At 39.1% G+C, this 26249-nt stretch overlaps 1 protein-coding gene across 1 annotated transcript in view; it reads left to right on the top strand.

Annotated features, from left to right (window-relative positions):
• The first annotated feature begins 1977 nt into the window (after window positions 1-1977).
• Window positions 1978-26249, top strand: part of LOC149153018 (uncharacterized) — a 206223-nt gene continuing 181951 nt past the window's right edge. The window contains exon 1 of the mRNA XM_089439688.1: window positions 1978-2326. Within this exon, the coding sequence (XP_089295814.1) occupies window positions 2259-2326 (68 nt within the window). The 5' untranslated portion in view covers window positions 1978-2258. The remainder of the gene's footprint in view (window positions 2327-26249) is intronic.

Genomic DNA, 26249 nt, shown 5'->3' with positions numbered 1-26249 from the left:
TTCTTGATACCATGTTCAAGCAATGTTATGGCATCTATTAATTTTCAATCATAGTTACAATATATGCATAATTCGTAAATGTCAATCATAATTCTATCACATATATGCACAATGGATATATTGTCATGAAATGCATATACCCATCAATTCCTTTGATATTATCATGTTTGAGATAATAAATTCTCACCATATTTCATCATTGAATAACTCAAATCATGGATAAATATCTTCAAATGTGTATATTAAAACTCATCGATGTGTGATCATCTTTATATCACAATAATAAAGTACATTATTTCTCTCTTTAAAACCACCAATATCTTAATATAATTTATGGGTCTACATTATCTAAAAGATCAATATTTTAGAGAAAACCGATGAGGATATTTCTTTGCTATTAAATCTCTCAAAGGAAAAGACCATAAAAGGGAGACAATATAATTTTGAGAAAAAATGAGTAAAATATTCAAATCAAATACCGTAATTCGAATGATGGCTCTAATACCAAATGGAAGTTTAAAATTTAATGCAAAATAAAATAGAACTTACTTCTAGCCATGGTAATTAGATTTGATGTAGGAAACCCTTTCCAATCCAATAGAGAGATCTTTTGATCTATCTAAGATTTAATGCGCCAAGGGATGAAATCACAAGCAATTTTTGTCTTGATAAACCAGGGACCCTTCTAACCCACCCGCTTTTATAATGATCTTTTCATCAAATATCATTAACTAACTTGGACTTAATGGGGTGGCTATTTCCGACCATAACCAACACTTCATGGGAACTTACATAACCACATATACGGGTTTGTGGAAGTTTGTGCCACAATAAGAAACATTTCTGACAATATAAACACCTACAATTTTACTTATAAAAAAACATATTATACCTTCTCCAGAGTTGTTTTTTTATTATCATTTGACTTTTGAGTATACATTTTATAAAAGTTACTAATTCATCGTTATTTAATGTGTATTTGGAAAAGTTACTAATTCATCGCTACTTGATGTGTATCTAGAAAAGTTACTAACACATCATTACTAAGTAAGTCTATTGAAATTTGAGAATAAAGATGAGTACACCTTTGTATTATGCCCATTTAACCCATGCAAAAGTACAAACAACCATTTAAATATGTATAATAATGTCATACTAACAAACCTACACAACATATTCATTACTAAAACAAAAAATTTAACGTAACATATTCATGACTAAAACAAAAAGTTTAACTAATATCATACCTGAAAAACCTGAATATGTTAAATATAATTTAATTTCATCCCATGTTTATCCTCACCCAAAATGTAAACTACCTCCATAGTTTCTTTTTTTTTTTTTTTTTTTTTTTTCCCTAGGTGGAAAAACCTATCAACTCAGGTGTCAAAACCAACAGTGAGGACAGCCATCTCTGGCTGCTATCCGCGAATGTCGGTTTGACTCATCATAGTTAGATAGGAAAACCACGCCACCTGAAATAACCCGCTGGTGGTCCGTAAGGGAGCAGGCTCATCACTCCTGCCAGATGCCTCTGGGTCTTGGGCCGTTAACCTGTTTCCTTACGTCCGAGGAAGACGAGCTCTTAGCCAAGCAGAAGCAGTTTTACGGCATACTCCAGGCCGATCCATAGTTTCTTTTATCTTTCAATTTTTAGATTTTCCACATTGACTTACTAATTAAACATTATTATTACTAATTAAATATTATTAAAACAAGATTATTACTCATTAAACATTATTAAAACAAAAGGTTCGACAAGTACAATATCAACATTGTAGAGCACAATGTTATGTTAAATGTAATTTAACTTCATCCCCATGCAATATCTATCCTTACACAAAATGTAAATTACCTTTGATATTTTCTATGTTTAAATTTTGAACACATGACCATGTTGGCTTACCAAATAAACATTAACGAGTTGTCTTTAAGACAACTCCAAACATTAATACATGGTGTGACTTAAGAACTTATGCTGCACTTGGAAGCTCGATCCTAGCTGAAAATGATTGAAAATTGATAGTTGCACGGTAGTTTAAATTTTTGGGGAGGAGGTATTTCTCGTCTTCTTAATAGTTGTTTCAGCTGTAAGCGGCTCCAGATAAAGACCCCTTGCTTCCAATGGCTTCCCGGTATCTCTTCTTTCACTCCTGCTTGCGCTTCAAAAGCTATTCGACCATGCTGTATAGGAATATCTTGGCTGCTGTTTCATAGGCCGAATTCGCAACATACACAGGGAGAAAGGAAGACGGAGGATGACGGCTTTCCTGCTACGGGGCATGAATTGTTTGTGTCATTTGCCATCTTTCACCATCCCTGCATGGTAAGTCCGAGACTTATGCGGTGCTTTGTATTATGCTCTTCTTTTCTATACTCGGTTTTTTAAAGTAGATTTTCTCGAATTCTAAGCTGTCTGAAATCCCACAAAATGAAAACAGACCACTTAAGTGACCAGCTTAGAAAATCTCTGGAATGGCACCTTACTTCATTCTGAAGTAGCTGGTGACATTTATCATATAGTAAGATCACTCAAAATGTAAAAAATTTTCACCAGGGGTAGCCACAGAACTCAACGAGCCTGAAAAATTGAACCAAGTTTGAAGGTTTTTACACTGTTCAAGTAACAGATACCTCATTACAAAACCCAATAACAAGACCTCAAAGATCCAAAAGAACAAGTATCTTATATAGTTACTCGTCTTTATAAAGTCAATTCAAGTAACCCATTTCAAATTTCTCCCTTCATCTCTAAAATCTTAGAAGCCCACAAATTTAACCTGAAACTAGAGTTCACAAAATCTGTCATCCTTACAATCACTGCCATCAATGGAGTCTTGCCCTAAACCAGAACAACAATTGGCAAGAGTCCGTCCTTACACAAGAATTTCAATCTCTGCAAATTCAAATACAGGGTTTTTAACAAGCATAATGCAAAATCCAGTTGTAAGGAACCCCTAAACTAGAACAACATTTGGCAAGAGTCTGCCCTTACACTAGAATTCCAATGTCTTCAAATTCAAATACAGGGTTTTCAACAAACATTATGCGGAATTCAATTGTAACGAACCCCTAAAATCTGAAGTAGGTAATCACAATATTATGCAGACACACGTGAACGATACAGTGGTATAAAAGTGAAGACTACCAGAGCAAGATAATGTCATTTTAGATAAATACAAATGAAACAAATTCAAAATAAGGCCTGCTTATTATCAGCCTGTAAAATAGAAAAATGTTCATGACAAAGTTGCAGATTCAAACCCCTAAACTGATCCATAATGAAGTTATTTCCCACGTCTGTGTTAGGTATCATCTCTTGTGCGCACACAGATTAGTCATTTAAGATTAAAAGATATACACTAAAAAGTGTTGTTGGTTCTTAAAGTACATATACGTTACAGAAACCAGAGAAGGACGAAAATTGCACACAATCTGATGATATTCTATGACTTATTTACAATACAATTTTTTATTTTTATTTTTAACTTGGACGCTAAAGGTAACGATATATCTTCAAACCAAAATAGATCTAATACAAATCATTTTAAAATTGTGCCTAGCTTTTATTCTACAAGCACACTACCAATTTAAAATTTAAAAACTCTACACATTTTGAAATTAACAAACCCTACACTTATTTTTTTTTTCTCAAATCAGGGTATCCATCGAAAATGAGCATTATTTATTCTAATGCCACCCCCTACAGTGACATTTTATTTTCCTTTACAGCAAGTATGTCCTTGAACTTCTAAAACATGTCTTGTTTAATGTATCCTTGAAGATTTCTGCTAGCTAATCCTTAGTCCTAAAATACAACACTTTAATTTCTTTATTCTGAACTTGCTCTTTTGATGTAGAGGCAGTAGATTTCAATAGGTTGGTTTTGGCATGAAACATTGGATTTCAATGTGCTTGGTTTTGGCATGAAACACCGGATTTTTTGTTAAGTTGACTGTTGAATAACACTTCGATTATAACAATGGAGGGGGGGGCATGTCTTGGGTTTGTTGAAGGTTTTTATAAATCAAGTCTCTCGAGTTTATATTGCTTAGCAAGTTGCAGTAATAACTACTTTGTATTATGCTTTTGTGAAGGACAATGCAGCAATTGGTTACTTCTAAGTCTTATTACTTGCTAACCCACACAATAATTCTTGAACCCATGCTGAAGTAACATATGGTAGATTTTCTTCTATCTACACAATATGCCCGATTTGGATGTGTGCCCATCCAATTGTTGATGTGGGTTTTCGACCCTTGTCAATACGCATGGATCCATTGGGAGAAAACCTTCAATGTGTGGTTCCCACCCTTATTGGTGGACCTTTTCATTTGCGACATTGGTTGCCGAATTTATATTTAAAAAAATTATGTGTAAAGGTTGTAGAAGACAAATCTTAATAGAAGTGAATTAAGTGAGATTGGGATCAATGCACAATGTTGCACCAATGAAGAGCATGAGTCATCATTATCACTTGATCTATACAACAATAGACCAATTAGCTCTACAAGATCTCTATAAACACCCTAATCCCATTCCTGCTTCAAAGCCGGGGTAGCAAAGTGTATTATGGCAAGAACATGAGCAAATAAATAGTCCAATGATACAAACTTACAGTGAACCGAAGAAGTCATACATGAAGATGTAAATAGGTTGCATCCATAGTTAACTGGCAATTGTTTTATTAATTCCAATTGCTCACAAAGATGTGAACCCCAAATTCTACTTCCTAGCTTCTATTTAACAAAGCTAAAATGGCTGTTGTTTTGGATTGCCCTCGAAACTCTCTGACTTTTATGAAGTCTCATCTTCCAAGAAGTTGACTAATTTTTTTCCTTGGAAAGATAATCGTAATTTTATTATAAGAGAAATAAAATTACATTCTTTAGATGCCAGTACAACATTCATGCATTTCAATAAAAACTGAGATTGTCATAATTTGCTCAATTGTTTAGATAATATTCCTGACCTATCACATGTCCGATCAAGTCAAAAATCTATTTTCTTTCTACCAATACAACCAAAAAACTAAACCATATACTTATATTTAGTCCTTTTTACATATTTCCTTCATATTTCAAAATTGATATATGAAGGTCATAAAAGAGAACATCCAAAATACCACGTATTCCCTGTTACCCACCACTTGTAGGTGACCCCCTAGGAGAAAATTTTCTCCTAGTTTTGTCTTTAGCCGATAGCCAACAACCCCCGATAGCTACCAGTGTAGCTAATATTGTGCTAGTTGATCTTTGATCCTTGAACCAGTCATCTGTCCCCTTTCCCATCTGTCGAGAGCGTATGTTTGAAGGTGGGACATCCAATCCTAAAGGTATGTCTTTCATTGTGCAATCGAGTGCTTATGCTTGTTTCTCCTTGGGCACACTTGGGTATGGATTACTGGGTGACTTAGAAAGAGGAAGGGTTTTGATTGTAATCTTGTTCCCTCACATTTAAATGGGGAGTTAACCCTCAACCTTAGTCCCGTGGGATCTCCCCTATTGGCTTATGGCTTTAGGAAGGGCACTACTTGGGAAACCCTAATTTTGGTAGCGCAGTCACATTTTCCTGTACATATTTTTCAGCGCCCTCCGCACATTACATGCCCTATTTCATAATCTTCCCTCTCTGGGTCCACAAGGCTCTGGTACTCCCCCTCCCCTTGTCCACATGTTTGGGTCAGGCATGGAACGTAGCCCCAAAGGTTGATGCAACTAAAAAAAAAGCTTAAAAGCATATCATGGCCACATACAAAAGAAAATAATACCACAAAATGCAAAAGATGCTTGGGACAATAGAAATAACGCATGGGAAGAAGCTAAGCATGAGCTCTACCCCTATCATAATGGCCATCACCTTGGTTATTAGGGTCCCATTTGAATGCCCCTTGTATCATTTAGGGACCCATGCATGTCCCAACCCTTGGTGGGTGATGAACTGCCCCACCTTAAGGGGGTATTCACTGCTTATATCATACACAACATTCTCTCATCCCCTAGATCCCCGAGCAGTATAATAAAAGAAAAAACAAGAAAATGCAAAAGGCGAATGAAGAGAGGTGGAAAAAAAAGGCTGGGGTAATTCATGTACCACGATTGCTCCCTCCTACATCTGTACACCCAAATATGTGGACACCCCTCATCATTACCACCCTTGAGCCCATGGCATTTTGCCTTGAGACCCCTATGCCCCAATCCACCTCATCATTATCTGCATAACCCCTATCACTTAAAGGATGTACCTTGGACATGTCTTTTCCTTTAGGGGTTGGGAACACCTAATAGGGTTGTTTATTAGCCACTCCTACCTAGGGAGGTAACACCATTACATGCTCAAAGCCCCAAATCTGGAAGGGAAACCCATTATGAAGTCTCATGTATGCCCTTGGCCTAACAAGCTTGGTTCACTTAGATGCATTAATGAATTATTGTACCTGAAGGTGAGGAGACGCATTAGATCTTATGCGTAATTGGCAGGTGGTTTCATCATGTGCTGGGCAACTTAACTGGGGCCTAGGCCCACCAGAGGATCATATTGACACTTGTAGGGGATGCGTTGAGAGCCATGGGTTTCCATCATGTGACAAAGCATTATTTCATGCCATGGGCATCATCAACACCTTCAACAACTTGTTCCTTGCCCCACATTCTATGTGTGTGAGATGATGCACTTGGACTAGCAGTGCCCCTAGCCGACTTAGCAGTATATACTGACGTTGTGATAATCGCAAATCGGATTAAATCGACGAGGGTACAAAATCGGAAAAAATCGTAAAAATCAGGATAAAATCGGTAAAAATTGACAAAGTTTAAAAATACAAAAAATTTCATTTTTTTTTGAATTTTTTTAGTATCTAAAGCATCCACAACATAAAATAAATGCATTGACGCATAAATATGAAAATAGAACTAACATATAAGATGTGTAATATGTCTTGTTGTCGCTTGGATTGTACGAACGCGACAACGCTCAGGACGGGGGCTGTCACTTTGATCCCCGCCCACTCCGTTCTAGCTGTCTCCCAACAAAAGGCTATGGGGGGTAGTCCCTATGGAATGAGGTGAAGGAAATGAAGTTGAGAAATCAACTTACCTGGGAGACACGGATGAGTGGCCTAGCCACTTGGTTGGAATTAAGCAAGATAAAATAAGATCTTCTATTATGAGACCAGTGCCTTAATGGAGTCACAAATTCTTGCTTCTTACGAATTGGAACCAAATGACTGGATGGATACCTGCTGCTCAAATGATTGACTAGCTTATGTGAGATGCTTATTGTTAATTTTAGGATAACAATGGTGCGTTCTATGCTTAGGAGCAATTTTACTTCAATTTTTTTTCTTAGCCCAATATCATATCCAGTATAGCAATCACATCAACATGATAGTAAAATGCAGATAGAACATAAACAATAACAGTAGAAGACAAGCCAACACAAGAGGACACAAAATATGGCACCAGCCAGGGACAAACCCCAATGTGGGGAAACCCTTGATCAATTCTTCTTATAATTCTTCAAAATTTCAGCACAGAGAGAGTACAATTTACAATATTCACCCTCCCAAACTGATCAGTGATAACAACAGAAACAAAAAGCCCTAACCAGAAAGTCAACACTGGGCAACATGGCTGAAATTGACCTCCAAAACAACTCGGTCAACCTTGGTCAACTCGGCCTCCAACAACAAGATAATGCAGCCCAAAATAGTTCGAAAATAACCAGTCAAATCTGGTCAACAAAAGTCAATGCAACAACTTGAATTAGGGCAGTCAACGTTGGTCAACGTAAGGGTCAAACTGCCTCAATTTTTGTGTCTAGAACATTACCCTGCCCAAACAGAAGTCTCCCTCACAAAATCGAAGTCAAACAAGGTCAATGCTGGTCAAAGTCAACCTCCTGAAATTTTGGCCTCCTGAAAGCTCGGTCACCTGAAATTTCGATTAAAACTGGTCAACGTAGCAACTAGAAAAGACAGTGTTCCTTTCGCATGTGTGGAGAGAGAGGCCTAGAAATCCGTACCAATCAAGATGTGAGAGAGAAAGATGAACGAGATGAGATGCCAAAATGAGGAGGTAGCACCTTGTATTTATATGCAACATTGAAGGCTGGAGGAGGCTAATTTGATGGTTGGCCGACTTTGACAATTTGTCCATAATCAAAATAAATTCATAACTTTTTTTTTACATGTCAGAATGGGATGATCTTTAGATCAATCCTACACCTCTTGGAAAGAGGAATCCAAGAAAAATATCAGTTGCCTCACAAGAGCTGTCCAAAGTGATGTTTGGCCCTAGTTGCCAAATTTAACACTCCCTCTCAACTAGGGAGAACATGACCTGCCAAACTGTTTGACAATTTGTACCATCCTTGTCTCTGCTCCGCAATGCTCTGCTCTGCTTTGTTGAATCATGAAGAAAGAAGAAATGATCGAGAATGTATCATACCATTCTCCACTGACCCGAAGTTGGTCTCCAACATCAGAGAGTGTGTCATACCACTCTTAACCAACCCGAAGTCAGTTTCCATTGATCCCAGATCAATATCAACACCCCAGCATAGGGAGTACGGTAGTACACGATGCGTCCATCAGTAATACTATGGTCCCTATCCTCATTTCCCTACTCATTGGCCAGATGAGAAGTACTTATTAGAATATCTCTACTTAGTATTTAATGCTCAGTCTTTTAGCTGTTGCTATTTTTATTCTTTTAGCAGTTTCTTAGATGAAACTGTTTGTTTCCATATTCTACATAGAAACCTGATGTTTCTATTATTGTAAATATCTTTGTATTATCATTGAGCTGTTTGCTCTTGGCTAATCAATTCATTCAATATTCTTTTACATGAGTGTTTTGCACTGTTTTATGGTATCAGAGCACAGGGATTTTTTTTCGAAATAATTTTTCATAGATTGAAAAATTCAGTAGTTCATTTCGAAACTGCTCTCAGGGTCTGTAGATTTCTTGATCAGCTCATTTTGGGCAAAGAGCCTCGTCCCGGTACAGCTGGTACCGATCAAGATAAATTTGATGATCGAAATCGGGAGGCTGTTATGCTTCTCAAGCTCTCTGTCGCTGATGATCAGTTACCACAGATTCCCTCTGGCAAGACCGCTGCCGAAATCTGGCAACAGTTGAAAGAACTGCACGAGACATCTGACAAAAGCAGAGCATTTTTTCTCAAAAATCAGTTGTTCTCCATCATGATGGATGAACATATGTCTTTACAGGATCATCTCAGCAAAATTAAAGACATTCGAGATCAGCTCGAAGCCATTGGTCGGACCATGGAGGAAGAAGATATGGTAGTCATTACTCTGAAGAGTCTACCAAAATCTTATGAACACTTCATAGAAACACTCAACATTACAACCACAAATGTTGATCTGAAGTTTCCAGATTTATGTACCAAACTTCTGCAGCAGGATCGGTGGAAACATCAGTTTGGTAGTGGTACTTCATCAGTGCCCTCCGAAAATGCATTTGCTGCAAAATACCAGTCCTCTCAGTCTTTTCAGCAGAAAGGCTCTCCTTAGTCTTTTGATCCTGCTAGGAAGAAAAGTGTGCAGTGTAATTACTGTCACAGGTTCGGTCACATGAAGAAAGATTGCCGCCAAAGGATTGCTTCTGAACAGAAGAAACAGGGAGGGCCAAATCAGACAGCAAATGTTGCAGAACATTCCGCGCAGACAGATTCTGCCTTTTACGCCTTTATGGCTAAAAGGTCTTCAGAACATGTTCCTTCCTCTGCATGGTACATTGATTCTGGTGCATCACGCCACTTCTCTCACAGGCGTGACTGGTTTATTGACTTCTCACCTTTCAGTGATTCAGTGGTATTTGGTGGAGGTGAAAAGTACAATGTAGCTGGCAGGGGTACAGTTCAAATTCAGTCTGGTGGACGCACGCTCATATTTCTAAATGTATACTATGTTCCTGGTATGGAGATTAATCTGCTATCTGTCAGCCAGATTATGAGGAATTCTCCTCAGCTTGATGTTGTGTTCAGTGCACACAAGTGCTCCATCATTGACAGGGAGACCAGTCTAACAGTTGCTGTTGGCCTAGAGGACCATGGTCTATACAGGCTACTCGACACCGGTGACTTTCCAGAAGTGGCTCTAGCAGCATGTGTCTCTCCCATCAGCACTCTATGGCATCAGCGATATGGACATCTAAATATGCAGTATCTCTCTCAGCTCTCTCGGGAGGGACTTGTGTCAGGATTACCTGATATTCAGACTCAGCAGTTGGGGGTATGCAGCGCCTGTCAAGCGGGAAAGCAACATCGGTCTTCATTCAAAAATGGAGAATCTTGGCGCGCATCTAAGGTACTTCAGTTACTTCATGCTGATATTTGTGGTCCTATGAATACAGCTTCTATCACTGCTTGCAAATATTTTTTACTTATTGTAGATGACTTCAGTAGAAAGATGTGGGTGTGTTTTTTAAAAAATAAATCTGATGCTCTTAGTACCTTTCAGAAGTTTAAAACTTTAGTTGAAAAAGAATCTGGTTGTAATATCATGACCCTTAGGACCGACAATGGGGGGAATTTTGTTCCTCAGCTTTTGCCAACTTCTGTGATATTCATGGCATCAAACGTCAATTAACCACACCTTACACTCCCCAGCAGAACAGTGTTGTCGAGCGTCGAAACCGCACGGTTGTTGAAATGGCTCGTTCCATGTTACAACACAGGAGTGTTCCAAACAAATTCTGGGCTGAAGCAGTATTTACTGCTGTTTACCTTCTTAACCGATCACCTACTCAGGCTGTTAAAGGGAAGACTCCTGAAGAAGTTTGGTTTGGTCGTAAGCCTAAGATCAGTCATCTCAAAGTATTTGGCTCAGTTGCATATGTTTGGATTCCATCTGCTAAGCGCTCTAAGTTGGATCCCAAAAGTCAGAAACTCATGATGACAGGTTACAGTGATCATCACAAGGCCTATAGACTGATAGATATAGCCACTGGTCGTCTTAGCTTCAGTCGAGATGTAGTATTTGATGAAGACAGAGGATTCTTTCAGTCTTCTTCGTCTGAGCAGCGTTCTGAGGATCAGCCTCACAGTTTTCTTCTTCCGGTCAGTCCACCTGATGGGAGGGATGATGTAGCATCAGTATTTGATAATACTCTATCTGAGCTTCCTCCAGAAGCTAATCCTCCTCTTGTTGTCCCTATTGTTCTTGAGCCTTCTCCACCTCCTCCCGATATTGGTTCCTCTACTCCTGATATTGGTTCTTCTTCTCTTCGGCCAAAATGGTGGGCTAAAACCATAGGTGATCTCCGGGATGATGAGCTCCTTGAAGGTAGAACTTCTAGACATAAGAACAGACAACAGTCTACAGTCAATTTTGCTCTTATGGCTAACCTTCACAGTATTTTTGAGCCTCAAACCTATTCAGAGGCTAAGGGTACATCTGAGTGGGAACAGGCTATGGAAGCCGAATTCCAGAGTCTTCAGAAGAATCACACCTGGACTCTTTCTGATCTTCCTGCCGAAAAAAAGCCCATAGGCTGCAAATGGGTGTATAAAGTGAAATACAAAGCTGATGGAACCATAGACAAGTATAAAGCTCGTCTTGTGGCTCGAGGGTTCTCACAGAAGGAAGGCATCGATTATGAAGAGACTTTTGCTCCTACAGCCAAGATGAGTACCATAAGGCTTGTTCTTGCCCTAGCAGCTCAGTTCAATTGGAAAGTTCATCAGATGGATGTAAAAAGTGCTTTCCTAAATGGTGATCTTCAAGAAGAAGTCTACATGACGCAGCCTCCAGGATTCAAGGTTGCTGGTCAAGAACAGAAAGTGTGTCGGTTAGCTAAAGCAATCTATGGATTGAAACAAGCTCCTCGGGCTTGGTACATGAAAATTGATCAGTACCTGACAGATCAGGGTTTTCAGCGGAGCCCATCTGATGCAAACCTGTATATCAAGCATACTGGTGATGATATCTTGTTTGTGGTTGTCTATGTGGATGACCTTATCATTACTGGCAGCTCTGCACATTTGATCCATGGGATCAAACAAGATCTATGCAGAACTTTTGAGATGACAGACTTGGGACTTCTTCATTACTGTCTGGGGGTTGAAGTGTGGCAGACTGAAAATCAGATCTTTCTCTCTCAGTCCAAGTATGCCAAAAATCTTGTGGAAAGGTTCAGAATGCAGGGTTGCAAACCGGCCACGACTCCTATGGAACCAGGGCTCAAACTTTCAGCACAGTCATCCTCTCCCCTTGTGGATGAAACTTTATTCAGGCAATTAGTGGGCAGTCTCATCTACCTTACTGCTACCAGACCTGACATCAGTTTTGCAGTAAGCTACATTTCTCGCTTTATGTCAGATCCTAAAGCTGATCATTGGATAGCAGCAAAGCGGGTGCTACGATATGTGCGTGGTACTTCTGATTATGGCCTTTTATATACTCGCAGCTCCAATCCTATTCTCAGTGGCTACACTGACTCTGACTGGGCCGGTTCGGTTGACGACCGTAAATCTACAGCTGGGTATGTGTTTAGTCTAGGATCTGGTGCTGTTACTTGGACTAGTAAGAAGCAACAGGCAGTGGCTCTCTCTTCAACAGAAGCAGAGTATCGGGGAGCAGTTAAGGCATCCTGTGAGGCAGTTTGGCTTCGTCGTATGCTTGCAGATATGCATGTTTTCCAGACAGGGCCTACTTCTTTGTTTTGTGATAATCAGGGAGTGCTCAAACTTGCCAAGAATCCAGTCTTTCATGAACGAACAAAGCATGTGGAAACTCATTGCCACTACATTCGCCAGCTGGTTGAAGACAGCTCAGTTCAGTTGCAATATGTTCCCACAACAGAGCAGCCCGCTGACATTTTCACCAAGCCTCTTGGTCCTGATAAATTTGTAAAATTCCGCGGGTCTATTGGTGTTGTAAATAGATTGAGCATTAAGGGAGGGTATTAGAATATCTCTACTTAGTATTTAATGCTCAGTCTTTTAGCTGTTGCTATTTTTATTCTTTTAGCAGTTTCTTAGATGAAACTGTTTGTTTCCATATTCTACATAGAAACCTGATGTTTCTATTATTGTAAATATCTTTGTATTATCATTGAGCTGTTTGCTCTTGGCTAATCAATTCATTCAATATTCTTTTACATGAGTGTTTCGCACTGTTTTAGTACTTCCCATGAGTCCTAGACTGCATGGGTAGGATGTGTCGGTAGGAGAAGGTGAACCAATCATCCTGCTCATATGCCATAGGGGAGGGTGAACCACTCAGCCTATGCATATGCCACCATGGGGTATCACAGGGGAAGGTGAACCATTCACCCTGTACACAACGCACCACTAGGGGAGGGTGAGTCACCCTATGGTCGCTCATCGCTCCAAGAAGTACCCCAAGCCCCCCGGAGCTCTCGGAGCTCACTATCCATCTCATATAGGACCCTCATAAGAGGGTCTCTCCATGACTCCAAGTCGTTCACAGAAGGTTAAGAATTTGACCTTCTCGAGGGGCTTCGTAAGAATATCGGCGACCTGCTCATTGGTCCCAACATGATGGAGCCTTATTGCTCCCTGCTGTACCATATCCCGGATAAAGTGGCACTTTATATCAATATGATTGGAGCGATCATGAATCACGAGATTCTCAGAAAGACGAATCCCACTCTGGTTGTCACAGAAGATCACGGTGGTATCCAACACATGTCCAAACAGCTCACTAAAGAGTTTCCTCAACCAGACAACCTCACAGGAGGCCAAACTAGCAACAATGTATTCAGCCTCAGCGGTGCTTAAAGCAACCGACTTCTGCTTCTTGCTCATCCATGATATTGAAGTAGAACCTAGAGAGAAGCAATATCCTGATGTGCTTTTGCAATCCACCACACTGCCAGCCTAGTTTGCATCAGAGTAACCATGGAGCCTCACATTCCCGACAGTGTATCTCAGTGCATAAGTAATTGTGCCCCGAAGATATCTCAAGAGATTCTTGGCAGCAATCCAATGTATGTAATGAGGCTTGACCATAAACTGACTCAATGTATTCACTGCAAAAAGATATGTTCGGACGGGAGTTCAGCAAGAACATCAGGGCCCCCACGAGTTAACGATACTCAAAAGGATTTCCCAAATCGGGCCCGATAGCACTTCCGCATAATTTCTTGAAGTTAAGTTCCATCGGAGTAGTCATGGACTTGCAGTCTACCATCCCAAATCTTTCAAGTAGCTTCACATCATATTTTCCTTGAGAAAGGAAAATCTCCCCTGGCTTTTCCCAGACATCCAACCCTAGGAAGTAATGCATTAGTCCTAGGTCCTTCATATCAAATTCAGAAGCCAACTCTCTCTTACATTGATGAATAAGAGGTCTGCACCTGTCAGAAAGAGATCGTCCACATAGAGTACCAAGATGAGAGGTCTATCATTTTCAACTTTAAAGTAAAGGTTCGGATCAACTTCACTTCTTGTAAATCCTAGCTTCATCAGATAGCTATCAATCTTCTCATACCAAACCCGGGGTGCTTGCTTCAACCCATAGAGGGCTTTCTTCAACCTACATACATGTGTCTGACGATCTTGAACTTCAAACCCCTTAGGTTGTTCCACGTAGACTTCCTCCTTAAGTGAACCATGCAAGAAGGCAATCTTGACATCCATCTGGTGTAGATTCCATCCTTGGGAGGCAGCAAGGGCTATAATCGAACGAATGGTGGTATAGCGGGCAACGGGTGTAAATATCTCATCATAATCTACACCTTCCTTTTGAGAGAAGCCTCTAGCAGCAAATCTGGCCTTGAACTTCTCAGCACTTCCATCAACACCATGCTTGACCTTGTAGAGCCATTTCGAGGTGACAACATATTTGTCCTGGGTTCTAGGGGCCACTTCCCAGACATCATTCTTCATAATTGACTCGTACTCTTCGTTTATAACATCCTTTCATACTTGTTGCTTCACAGCTTCTTCGAATGAGCAAGGTTCAAATTGAATAATGGTGCTCATAGCAGTTAAGTACCCTTGGTACCTATTAGGCTTCTTGCTTTCACAAAATGTCCCCTCCAGTGCAACATGTCTCTTGACATCTTCACGAGTTTCCCTCAGCCATGAGGGTCTCCTTTTGGAGGAGGAGGGCTCATGAGGAGGAGGATCAATGAGATCCATTGGTTCTTCAACATCGGGCATCGACTCATCCTGTGAATCTCCCTGATTTCTTGCATCTGCATCTTTGTCCTTCCTTGGAATAGGAAGGTTGCTAATCTTCCGTAGGGCCGCATCCTCATCGAAGATGACATCATGACTCAACTCTCCTTCTCTTTGACCAGACACATAGATTCTATATGCCTTGGAAGTTTCACTGTAGCCCACAAAAGTTCCTTTCTTTCCAGATGCTCCAATTTACTTCTCTTTTCTTTCGGCACATGAAAGTAAACGAGACTACCAAAAATTCTAAAATGAAAAACATCAGGTTTCTTATTGGTGAAAACTTCTTCGGGAGTTTTGGAGTCCAATGCTTGATGAGGGCATCGATTTTGAATGTACACAACAGTGTTGGCAGCTTCTCCCCATAGGAACTTTGGAAGTCCTTGATCATGAAGCATGGCACGAGTGGCTTCTATAATGGAACGATTCTTCCTTTCAACAACACCATTTTGCTCAGAAGTATATGCAGTGGTAATCTCCCTCTTAATTCCAGCTTCCCTGCAATAGTCATTGAATTCATTTGACTCATACTCGGTTCCATTATCAGTCCTCAATATCTTGATCTTCTTCCCTATTTGATTTTCCACCAAGGGTTTGAAGGCACGGAACCATGAGAATATTTCGTCCTTCTTCTTCAAGAAATATATCCAACTTTTGCGAGAGAAGTTATCCACAAAGACAACATAATATAAATATCCTCCTAAGGATGTCACAGGCAACATACGAGATAGATCAGAATGAACCAATTGCAAAATGCCTGTGGTCTTGGTATCGGTATCACTTGAGGGGAATGGTCCCCTTGTATGTTTTCCCTCGGCACATCCCTGACATACACCTTCATGCTCTATTTTGAATTTGGGCATACCTGTAACCATCTTCCTTGCATCGGGTAGAGCCTTATAGTAAAGATGAGCAAACCTTCGGTGCCATAGTTCGGATTGAAGAGATGTGTTGCAAGACATGGCTCTCAGTGGACTTCCTCCAACTTGATATAAAATATCAACCCTGAATCCAAGAGTAAATGCTTCTTTGAAATTTCTTTTCCACACATGTACCTTTCCATCGATGAATGCCATCTTGAATCCTTTGTCTTCCATCGCCGAGATAGACACTAGATTCTTCTTTAGATTAGGTACATATAGTACTTCTTGAAGATGAACAATGTTACCTTGATTCAATTGAAGGGTAACATTCCCAACTCCCTTCACGAGATAGGTGGCATTGTCTCTAAGGATAATTTCCAAATTTGTATCCTTCTCTATTAGATTTGAAAGAACTTTCTTGTACCCGGTGAAGTGCCTTGAGGCATCACTATCAATCAACCAATTTCCCAAAGTATCTAGAGGAGAGGCAGTAGAGAGGGCAGATATAAGATAAAATTATTTTTGCTTAGAATTTACGACGTTAGACTCATAATACTTGGAGTTTCTTGTTCTTTTAGAAGCTTGATCATTTTCAAGTTGAGTAGCGGAAGCATTCCTTTTCCCTTTGTTGTTGAACCTGCCGTTCCTTTGATTGTTGTTGTTGCCCCTGGAATGGTTTTGATCATCATCATGAGTTGTGTCCCTTCTATTTGGACACTCCCTAGCATAGTGACCAAACTTGTTGCAAACGAAGCATCTTCCCTTCCTTCCATTTTTGAATCTCGGTCTTCCTTGACTTTGCTTCTTTGAAACTGCATTATTCTTCCTCTTGGCATGAGCGGAGAATGCGGTAAGATTATTTCTATACGAAGGCATCTCCAATTCCATCATCCTTGTTTCTTCTTGAGAACATCTAGTCAACAATTCTTCAAAACCCGGAATTCTGTCGTTATTGAGAATAGTAGTGTTTAACACATGCCATTTGGGAGGAAGACCTCCAAGGGCAATGAGAGTGAGCTCCTTGTCAGCAATAGCTTCACCAATCGAAAGAAGATCATTTTTGATCTCGGTAATCCTCATGAAATAGGATTGAATATCCTCACCTTTTCCCTTCTTTATATCCTTCAGCTTGTTCTTGAAGAAAAGAAATTGATTTGCATTGCTAGATTTGAACATGCCAACCAACCTGTCATATATCTCCTTTGATGTATTCAAATCGGAGATGTAAGCACCTAAGTGCTTATGAATAGAATCCCTGATGATCTTCTCTGCTTTGACTTCACCCTTCTTGTACTTTGTCTTAGCAGCAACCGGTGCATTTGAAGGAGGTTTCATATCTTTCCTTGCACATAATCCATGACATCTTGCCCTTCTAAATTCAAATCAAGAGACATCTTCCATGCATGATAATTAGACTTATCATGAAGCTTATCATCAGTCTTGAAGTAGGATGTGGAGGCCACTGAGACTTGTTCTTGATCAGTTATTGCTCCTCGTAGTGATTACTCTTCACTCTTGCTTGGGCTTTGTCTTCACCTCAGCTCTGATACCATGTTAATTTTATGATAAAAATTGTATGTTCTATGCTTAGAGCAATTTTACTTCAATTTTCTTTATTAGCCCAATATCATATCCAGTATAACAATCACATCAACATGATAGTAAAATGCAAATAGAACATAAACAATAATAGTAGAAGACAAGCCAACACAAGAGGACACAAGATATGGCACCAGCCAGGGACAAACCCCAATGTGGGCAAACCCTTGATCGATTCTTCTTATAATTCTTCAAAAGTTCAGCAGAGAGAGAGAGTACAATTTACAATATTCACTTGCCCAAACTGATCAGTCAAAACAACAGAAACAGAGAGCCCTAACTAGAAAGTCAACGCTGGTCAACAGGGCTGAAATTGACCTCTAAAACAACTCGGTCAACCTTGGTCAACTCGGCCTCCAATAGCAAGATAATGCAGCGCAAAACAGTCCGAAAATAACTAGGCAAATCTGGTCAACACAAGTCAACGCAGCAACCTGAATTAGGGAAGTCAACACTGGTCAATGCAAGGTAAAATTGCCTCGGTTTTTGTGCCCAGAACAACGGCCTACCCAAACAGAAGTCTCCCTCACAAAACCGAAGTCAAAAAGGGTCAACACTGGTCAAAGTCAGCCTCCTGAAATTTCGGCCTCTTGAAATTTCGGTCACCTGAAATTTCGGCCTCCTGAAATTTTGGTCAAATGTGGTCAACACATCAGCTAGAAAAGACAGTGTTCCTTTCGCACATGTGGATAGAGAGAGGCCCATAAATCTATACCCAATCAAGATGAGAGAGAGAAAGATGAATGAGATGAGATGCCAAAATGAGGAGGAGGCACCTTGTATTTATATGCAACGTTGAATGCTGGAGGAGGCTAATTCGATCGCTGGTCGACCTTGACAATTTGTCCATAATCAAAATAAATTCATAACTTCATTTGTACATGTCAGAATAATATGATCTATAGATCAATCCTACACTTCTCGAGGAATCCAAGAAAGATATCAGCTGCCTCATAAGAGCTGTCCAAAGTTATGTTTGACCCTAGTTGCCAAATTTAACACTTATGCAAGAGATTATGAATGACTGCTATCTTGGATTAAGATTGGTTAGATTACTTAAGTACTTATGTGAGATTTATCTTAAGAGTACTTAACAATGTTATGATGCAATCTTAAACAAGATAAGCTTCAAGAGGTACACGTGTAAACTTCAAGTAACCAATTCACCAATTAACACAAGATGTTATGCCAAGCTATGAGATCAATGAGATTAGCCAATTTCAGATGTATCTCAACAATAAATATTCAGAAAATTCAGACCTGATCAATGTTATAACAGCAGTAAGAAAATGCTAAACCAACAATGCTTATGCTTGCCCAAGATCACAAAAATATGCCAACTTAGAAAATTATGTATGTTAGCCTTCTCAAGATGTATCTTTAAGCAAAATCAGATCTGAAGTATAAATTGCAGCAGGAAGTTAACCCACATATCAGCACATAATGATGTCAGCATCAATGCTCCAAAATGCCTAACAAATAGTAAAAATTGCCAAACTTGAGGAAAATCAAATTTTAAAGATTTTTTTTAGCGCTTGACTAAGAAAAATTCAGATCTGATATACTTATTTCAGCAGTGAAATAGTGACAAATCAGCGAGATAAAATTGCCAAAAATGGATAACCAATATTTCAAGAAATGGCAAAATACACTAAAACTTGAAAATTTCCAATTTGACGGCTTTAGGAGAGTTTGATTCAGCAATTTTCAGAACTGATAAGTTTATGACAACAGTATATTAATGACAAATCAACAAATTAAAAATACTACAGATAATCCCCACAATGTCTAAAAATAGTAAGTTTGCCGAAAAAATGAAAATTCAGATTTTTTAGACTTTAATTAGGATGTGATTCAAAAATGTTCATATTTGATTTTTTACAGTTATGTAGAAATTTCCAGCTAGCTGACATGTCAGGTCTAGGTCAAATTAGAGATGCCCAAGTAACAAAAAATTGTGAAAATGAAGATTTTGCAATTCTAAACAATTTTTACCATATAGAATTTGATTTTAGGGTCTAATTATTTGTGATTTAACTGCTGTAATGAAATTGAAGTAAAATGAGGGTTTGAAAGTCAAACTCTAGGCCCAAGTCCTTGAAGATCCCACCGTTGAAAATCGTTGAAATTTTGGGATTACCTTGCCGCTTGCTAAATATGAATTTTGAGACCTTAATCCTGCAAAACCGCCAAGTATTTAGCCTTAAAACTTCAGCTTAGGGTTTCAGGTCAATTTTGGGGCAAAAGAGGCCAAGAATTGGAGAACAAGGCTAAGGAAAACCAATTTGTGGGGATAAATGGGCTGAAATGATAGATCAGGGGCTGAAATGGCAAGAGGAGATAAAAAATTGAAAACCCGTGTCTTGAAAATTTCCAAATCTGAATTTTGCCGTCAAATCTTCAGTAAATGGCCCTGCAAAATTGTACAGAGACTAGATCTTACTCTCAAGGGCCTAGATCTACCACTTCTTTCACCTGATCCCTTGATCCAACCTGCAAAAAATGAAAATGAAAACGCCCAAACCCTAAATATATACAAAATAGATCTAAAACCCCAACCCAAGTTAGAAAAAATAAATTACAATTTAATTTACAAAATATATGTGGGCTTTTAAATGGATTTTGAGAAAATATTTTTTTCAATTTATTTTACTTGAAAGAATGACTAAAATGCTTAAGAAAAATTAATGATTCACTATAACCCAAGCGAAGATTAAATCCACCTATAAAAACTAGAGATCCAAGCAACAATGATTCTTGCCCAAGTCTGTGAGCTTGGAGACCAAGGACTAAAGTACCCGCAAACACTATGTATTTATCTCAAAAAATAATCTGTTAGATCACATGGGGAATCAAACCACCTAAGATTAGTCCAAAACTATAAATGGCATGATTTTATCTCCATCTAATGAAAAAAACAAATCTTACCAATATTCAACATAACATAGAGATGCCCGTAGTCAGCACATACCACAAATCAATAAGCAAGAACACCTTGAATTGCACCTCAAAGTATTTTATTATGATAGAAAAAATAGTTCCCAGCGGGACAATAGTTTACACAATGTTTCAGCAGCGATTCTAGCCAGAGATCAAGATGACTAGAGACTCAAATGACTCTCTAATTTATAGATAAATCTTCCAAATGGAAAAATAACAATTAATTTCTTTGATCCTTGTCAAAATAATCTTGGCCGTTGATAAATACTTCAAGATCTTTTAATCTTGGCCCTTGATTTCTCATTTTTGACGAATTTTCGCCTTTATCATTTAATTCCATTTTCATTAGCTCAAAATTAATTATTTAAAGCTAATTTTCTTAAAAATTTTACTTTGACTTAACCACCAAAGTCCAAGGGTCCAATTTTTTTTCGAAAAGGACAATATTCCCTTGGTGGAGGACCTTTAAAAATTGATTCTTTCAAGACCCACGAATTTTTCCATTTGGAGAATTTATTTTCCTAGACATTTTAATTTTAACTCTAATTAATTAATTTTCTGGCTTAGGATTTAATTTTATTTTGCTAGAAAAATTAATTAATTTACACATGAGGGGATTAATTATTTTTCCAACCCTCTATTACATATGATTTTTCTTTTAAAGACTCAAAGAGGGAATACACATTTGTCTTAGACCCTCAAGACACAAAACTCATCTGCGACTCAATATGATCTAGTAAACCAAGTGATTTGTAATAAAATAATTTAGCCAATTAGCTTAAATTATTCCCAAACCACTTTTACATCAGACTTGACTAAAACACTAGGACTCACCTAATAATTCGACAATAAATTTCACCCTAGCTTTGGGGGTTTAAGCTGAAGGGAAAAAACTCTTCTGATTAGCTGTGTTGAAAAACACAGGTAATTAGTGAAGTTAAAAAACCTCCTAGGATGGAATTCATCATCAAATTATAGGCTTACTTAGGTTGTTACATATACTCACGGTTTTATTAAGATCATTTATAATATATAACTTGCAGAATGGGATGACTATGATACTGGGACTGCTGATATGTGATCCGATCCTTGTTGAAAAAATTGGTACTTCCGCTTCTTTAGAACTTTGACAATTTGAGTGCAACATGTCTAATGCTACGTCGCACATAACAATGAATCATGTCCAGAATTTTGAGCCCTAATCGAGCCTTTGTTAAATTTGGCAACTAGGGCCAAACTTTACCTTGGATAGCTCATATGAGGCAATTGATATTTTTATTGGATTCCTCTCTCTGAGAAGTGTAGGATTGATCTAAAGATCATCCCATTCTGACATGTACAAAAGGAGTTCTTAATTTATTTTGATTATGGACAAATTGTCAAGATTGGCCAACCATCAAATTAGCACCCTCAAGCCCTCAACGTTGCATATAAATACAAGGAGCCTCCTCATCTTGGCATCACACACATTCATTCTTCTCTCTCCTTCATTGTTTGGGTACGGATCTTTTGAGGCTTCTCTCTCTCCACACGTGCGAAGAAGGGACTGTTCTTTTGCTGTCCATGTGTTGACCAACGTTGATTGAAAGTTGCAGGGAGCTGTTTTGACTAGCGTTGACCATCTTTGACTGCGGTTTTGTGTGGGGTATTTCTGTTTGGGCAAGGCGCAGTTTTGGGCATGAAATTCGAGGCTGTTTGACTAATGTTGACTGTGCTAGGGCTTGCTACTATGTTCACTTTTGTTGACCAGGTTTGACTTGATATTTTCGAATTATTTTTGGGCTGATTGGACTTGCTGTTGGAGGCCGAGTTGACTGAGTTTGACCAAGCTGTTTTGGAGGTCAAAATCTGCCTTATTGACCAACGTTGACTTTTTGGTTAAGGCTTTTTGTTTCAGCTGTTTGATTGATCAGATTTCATTGTGATTAGGCAAGTGAATATTATATATTGTACTCTCTCCCTGTGCTGAACTTTTGAAGAATTATAAGAAGAATTGATCAAGGGTTCCCCACATTGGGGTTTGTCCTTGGCTGGTGCCATATCTTGTGTCCTCTTGTCTTGGCTTGTTTTCTACTGTTACTGTTTATGTTCTATCTGCATTTTACTATCATGATGATGTTATTGCTAAACTAGATATTGATATTGGGCTAATAAAGAAATTGAAGTAAAATTGCTCTAAGCATAGAAAATACCATTGTTATCTGAAATTAACATGGTATCGGAGCTAAGGTGAAGGCAAAGCCCAAGCAAGAGTGAGAAGAGCAATCATTGATCAAGGACAATATTCAATGGCCTCCACATCCTACTTCAAGTCTGATGACAAGCTTCATGATAAGTCTGATTATCATGCATGGAAGTGTCTCTTGATTTGACTTTAGAAGAGAAAGATGTTATGGATTATGTGTAGGGAAAGATTTTAGAACCTCCTTCAAATGCACCAGCTCCTGCGAAGACAAAGTACAAGAAGGGTGAAGTCAAAGCCAAGAAGATCATCAGGGATTCTATTCATAAGCATTTAGTTGCTTACATCTCCGATTTGAACACATCAAAGGAGATATATGACAGGTTGGTTGGCATGTTCAAATCTAGCAATGCAAACCAAGTTAAGTCAAAGGCAAGAAGATCATCAGGGATTCTATTCATAAGCATTTAGTTGCTTACGTCTCCGATTTGAACACATCAAAAGAGATATATGATAGGTAAACCAAGTTCTTTTCCTCAAGAACAAGCTCAAGGATATAAAGAAGGGAAGAAATGAAGATATTCAATCCTACTTCATGAGGATTACTGAGATAAAAAATGATCTTCTTTCGATTGGAGAAGCTATTGCTGACAGGGAGCTTACTCTCATTTCCCTTGGAGGGCTCCCTCGTGAATGGCACATGTTCAACACTACTATTCTTAACAACGATAGGATTCCAGGTTTTGAAGAATTGTTGACTAGGTGTTCTCAAGAAGAAACAAAGATGATGGAACTAGATATGCCTTCAAATAGGAATGATCCTATTGCATTCTTCGCTCATGTTAAAAAGAAGAACAATGCAGGTTCAAACAAGTAATGTCAAGGAAGGTCGGGTTTCAAAAATGGAAGGAAGGGAAGATGCTTCATTTGCAACAAGTTTGGCCACTATGCTAGGGAGTGTCCTAATAGAAGGGATACACTTCATGATGATGACAACCACAACAACTACAATTTCAGGGGCAACAACAATCAAAGCAATGGCAGATTCAACAACCGAGGAAAAAGGAATGCTCCCGCTCCTCATCAAGGAAATGGTTGCCTTCCCAAGAGATCAAGAAACACCAATTATGATGAATTTAATGTTGTTGATAACAAGCAAAAATAATTTTATCTTATATCTGCCCTCTCTACTGCATCTCCTCCTAACACGTTGGGAAATTGGTTGATTGATAGTGGTGCCTCAAGGCACTTCAGTGGGTATAAGGAAGCTCTTTCAAATCTGATTGAAAAAGATACAAATTTGGAAATTATCCTTGGAGACAATGCCACTTACCCCTTGAAGGGAGTTGGGAATGTTACTCATCAATTGAATCAAGGTAACACCGTTCATCTACAAGAAGTACTATATGTACTAGATCTAAAGAAGAACCTGGTATCTATCTCGGTGATGGAGAACAAAGGATTCAAGGTGGCATTCATCGATGGAGAGGTACGTGTGTTGAATAAAAATTTCAAAGATGCATTTACACTTGGATTCAGGATTGATAACCTATATCAAGTTGGAGGAAGTCCATTGGGAGCTATGTCTTGTGACACATCACTTCCATCTGAATTATGGCACCGGAGGTTTGCTCATCTACATTATAAGGCTCTACTCGATGTGAGGAAGATGGTGACAAGTATGCCTGAATTTAAAGTAGAACGTAAAGGTATTTGTCAAGGGTGTGCCGAAGGAAAGCATACAAGGGGACCATTCCCCTCAAGTGATAGCAAGACTACTGACATATTGCAATTGGTTCATTCTGATCTATCTGGTGCAATGCCCGTGAACTCATTAGGAGGATATTTATATTATGCTATCTTTATGGATGATTTCTCTCGCAAGACTTGGATATATTTCTTGGAGAAGAAGGACGAAGTATTCTCATGGTTCCGTTCTTTCAAAGCTTTAGTTGCAAATCAAACCGGGAAGAAGATCAAAATATTGAGGGTCGATAATGGAACCGAATATGAATCAAATGAGTTCAATAATTATTGTAGAGAAGCTGGCATTAAGAGGGAAACTACTACCGCATATACTCCTGAGCAAAATGGTGTTGTTGTAAAGAAGAACCGTTCTATTGTAGAAGCTACTTGTGCCGTGCTTCATGATCAAAGCCTTCCAAAGTTCTTATGGGCCGAAGTTGCAAACACTGCCGTGTATGTTCAAAATAGATGCCCTCATCAAGTGTTGGACTCCCAAACTCCCGAAGAAGTTTTCACCGATAAGAAACCTGATGTTTCTCACTTTAGAATTTTTGGTAGCCCTGTATATGTTCATGTGCTGAAAGAAAAGAGAAGCAAATTGGATGCTTCTGGGAAGAAAGGAACATTTGTGGGCTATAGTGAAACTTCTAAGGCATATAGAATCTATGTGCTTGGCCAAAGAGAAGTGGGGATAAGTCATGATGTCATCTTCGATGAGGATGCTGCCCTTGGGAAGATTAGTAACCTTCCTTTTCCCAGGAAGGACAAAGAAGCAGATTCAAGGAAGCAGGGAGAACCGCAGGATGAGTTGATGCCCGATGCTGACGGACCAATGGATCCCATTGATCCATCTCCTCATGAGCCCTCCTAAAAAAGGAGACCCTCATGGCTTCGGGAGACTCTTGAAGATGCCAAGAGACATGTTGCACCTAGGGGGACATTTCGTGAAAGCAAGAAACCGAATAGGTACCAAGGGTACTTAATTGCAATGAGCACCATTGTTCAATCTGAGCCTTGCACATTCGAAGAAGCTGCAAAGCACCAAGTTTGGAAGGATGCAATGAATGAAGAGTATGAGTCAATTATGAAGAATGATGTTTGGGATGTGGTCCCTAGATCCAAGGACAAATCCGTTGTAACCTTGAAATGGCTCTACAAGATCAAGCATGGAGCTAATGGAAGTGCTTAAAAGTTCAAGGCCAGATTCGTTGCTCGAGGCTTCTCTTAAAAGGAAGGTGTAGATTATGATGAGATATTTGTTGCCCGCTACACCACCATCCGATCGATCATTGCCCTTTCTGCCTCGCAAGGATGGAATCTACACCAGATGGATGTCAAGGCTGCCTTCTTGCATGGTTCACCTAAGGAGGAAGTTTATGTAGAACAACCTGAGGGGTTCGAAGTTCAAGATCGTCAGACACATGTATGCAGGTTGAAGAAAGCCCTCTATGGGTTGAAGCAAGCACCCTGGGCTTGGTATGAGAGAATCGATAACTATCTAATGAAGTTAGGATTTACAAGAAGTGAAGCTGATTTGAACGTTTATTTTGAGGTTGAGAATGATAAACCTCTCATCTTGGTACTTTATGTGGACGATCTCTTTCTGATAGGTGCACACTTTCTTATTTATCAATGTAAGAGGGAGTTGGCTTCCGAATTCGAAATGAAAGACCTAGGATTGATGCGTTACTTCCTAGGGTTGGAGGTCTGGCAAAAGCCAGGTGAGATTTTGCTTTCTCAAGGAA

Source organism: Pinus tabuliformis, chromosome 9 (genome assembly GCF_031772625.1).
Source record: "Pinus tabuliformis cultivar Carrire ecotype Pingquan chromosome 9, CPIR1, whole genome shotgun sequence".
Lineage (NCBI taxonomy): Eukaryota > Viridiplantae > Streptophyta > Pinopsida > Pinales > Pinaceae > Pinus > Pinus tabuliformis.
The sequence above is the reverse complement of the archived record's forward strand: the minus strand, read 5'-3'. Positions and strand labels throughout refer to the sequence as shown.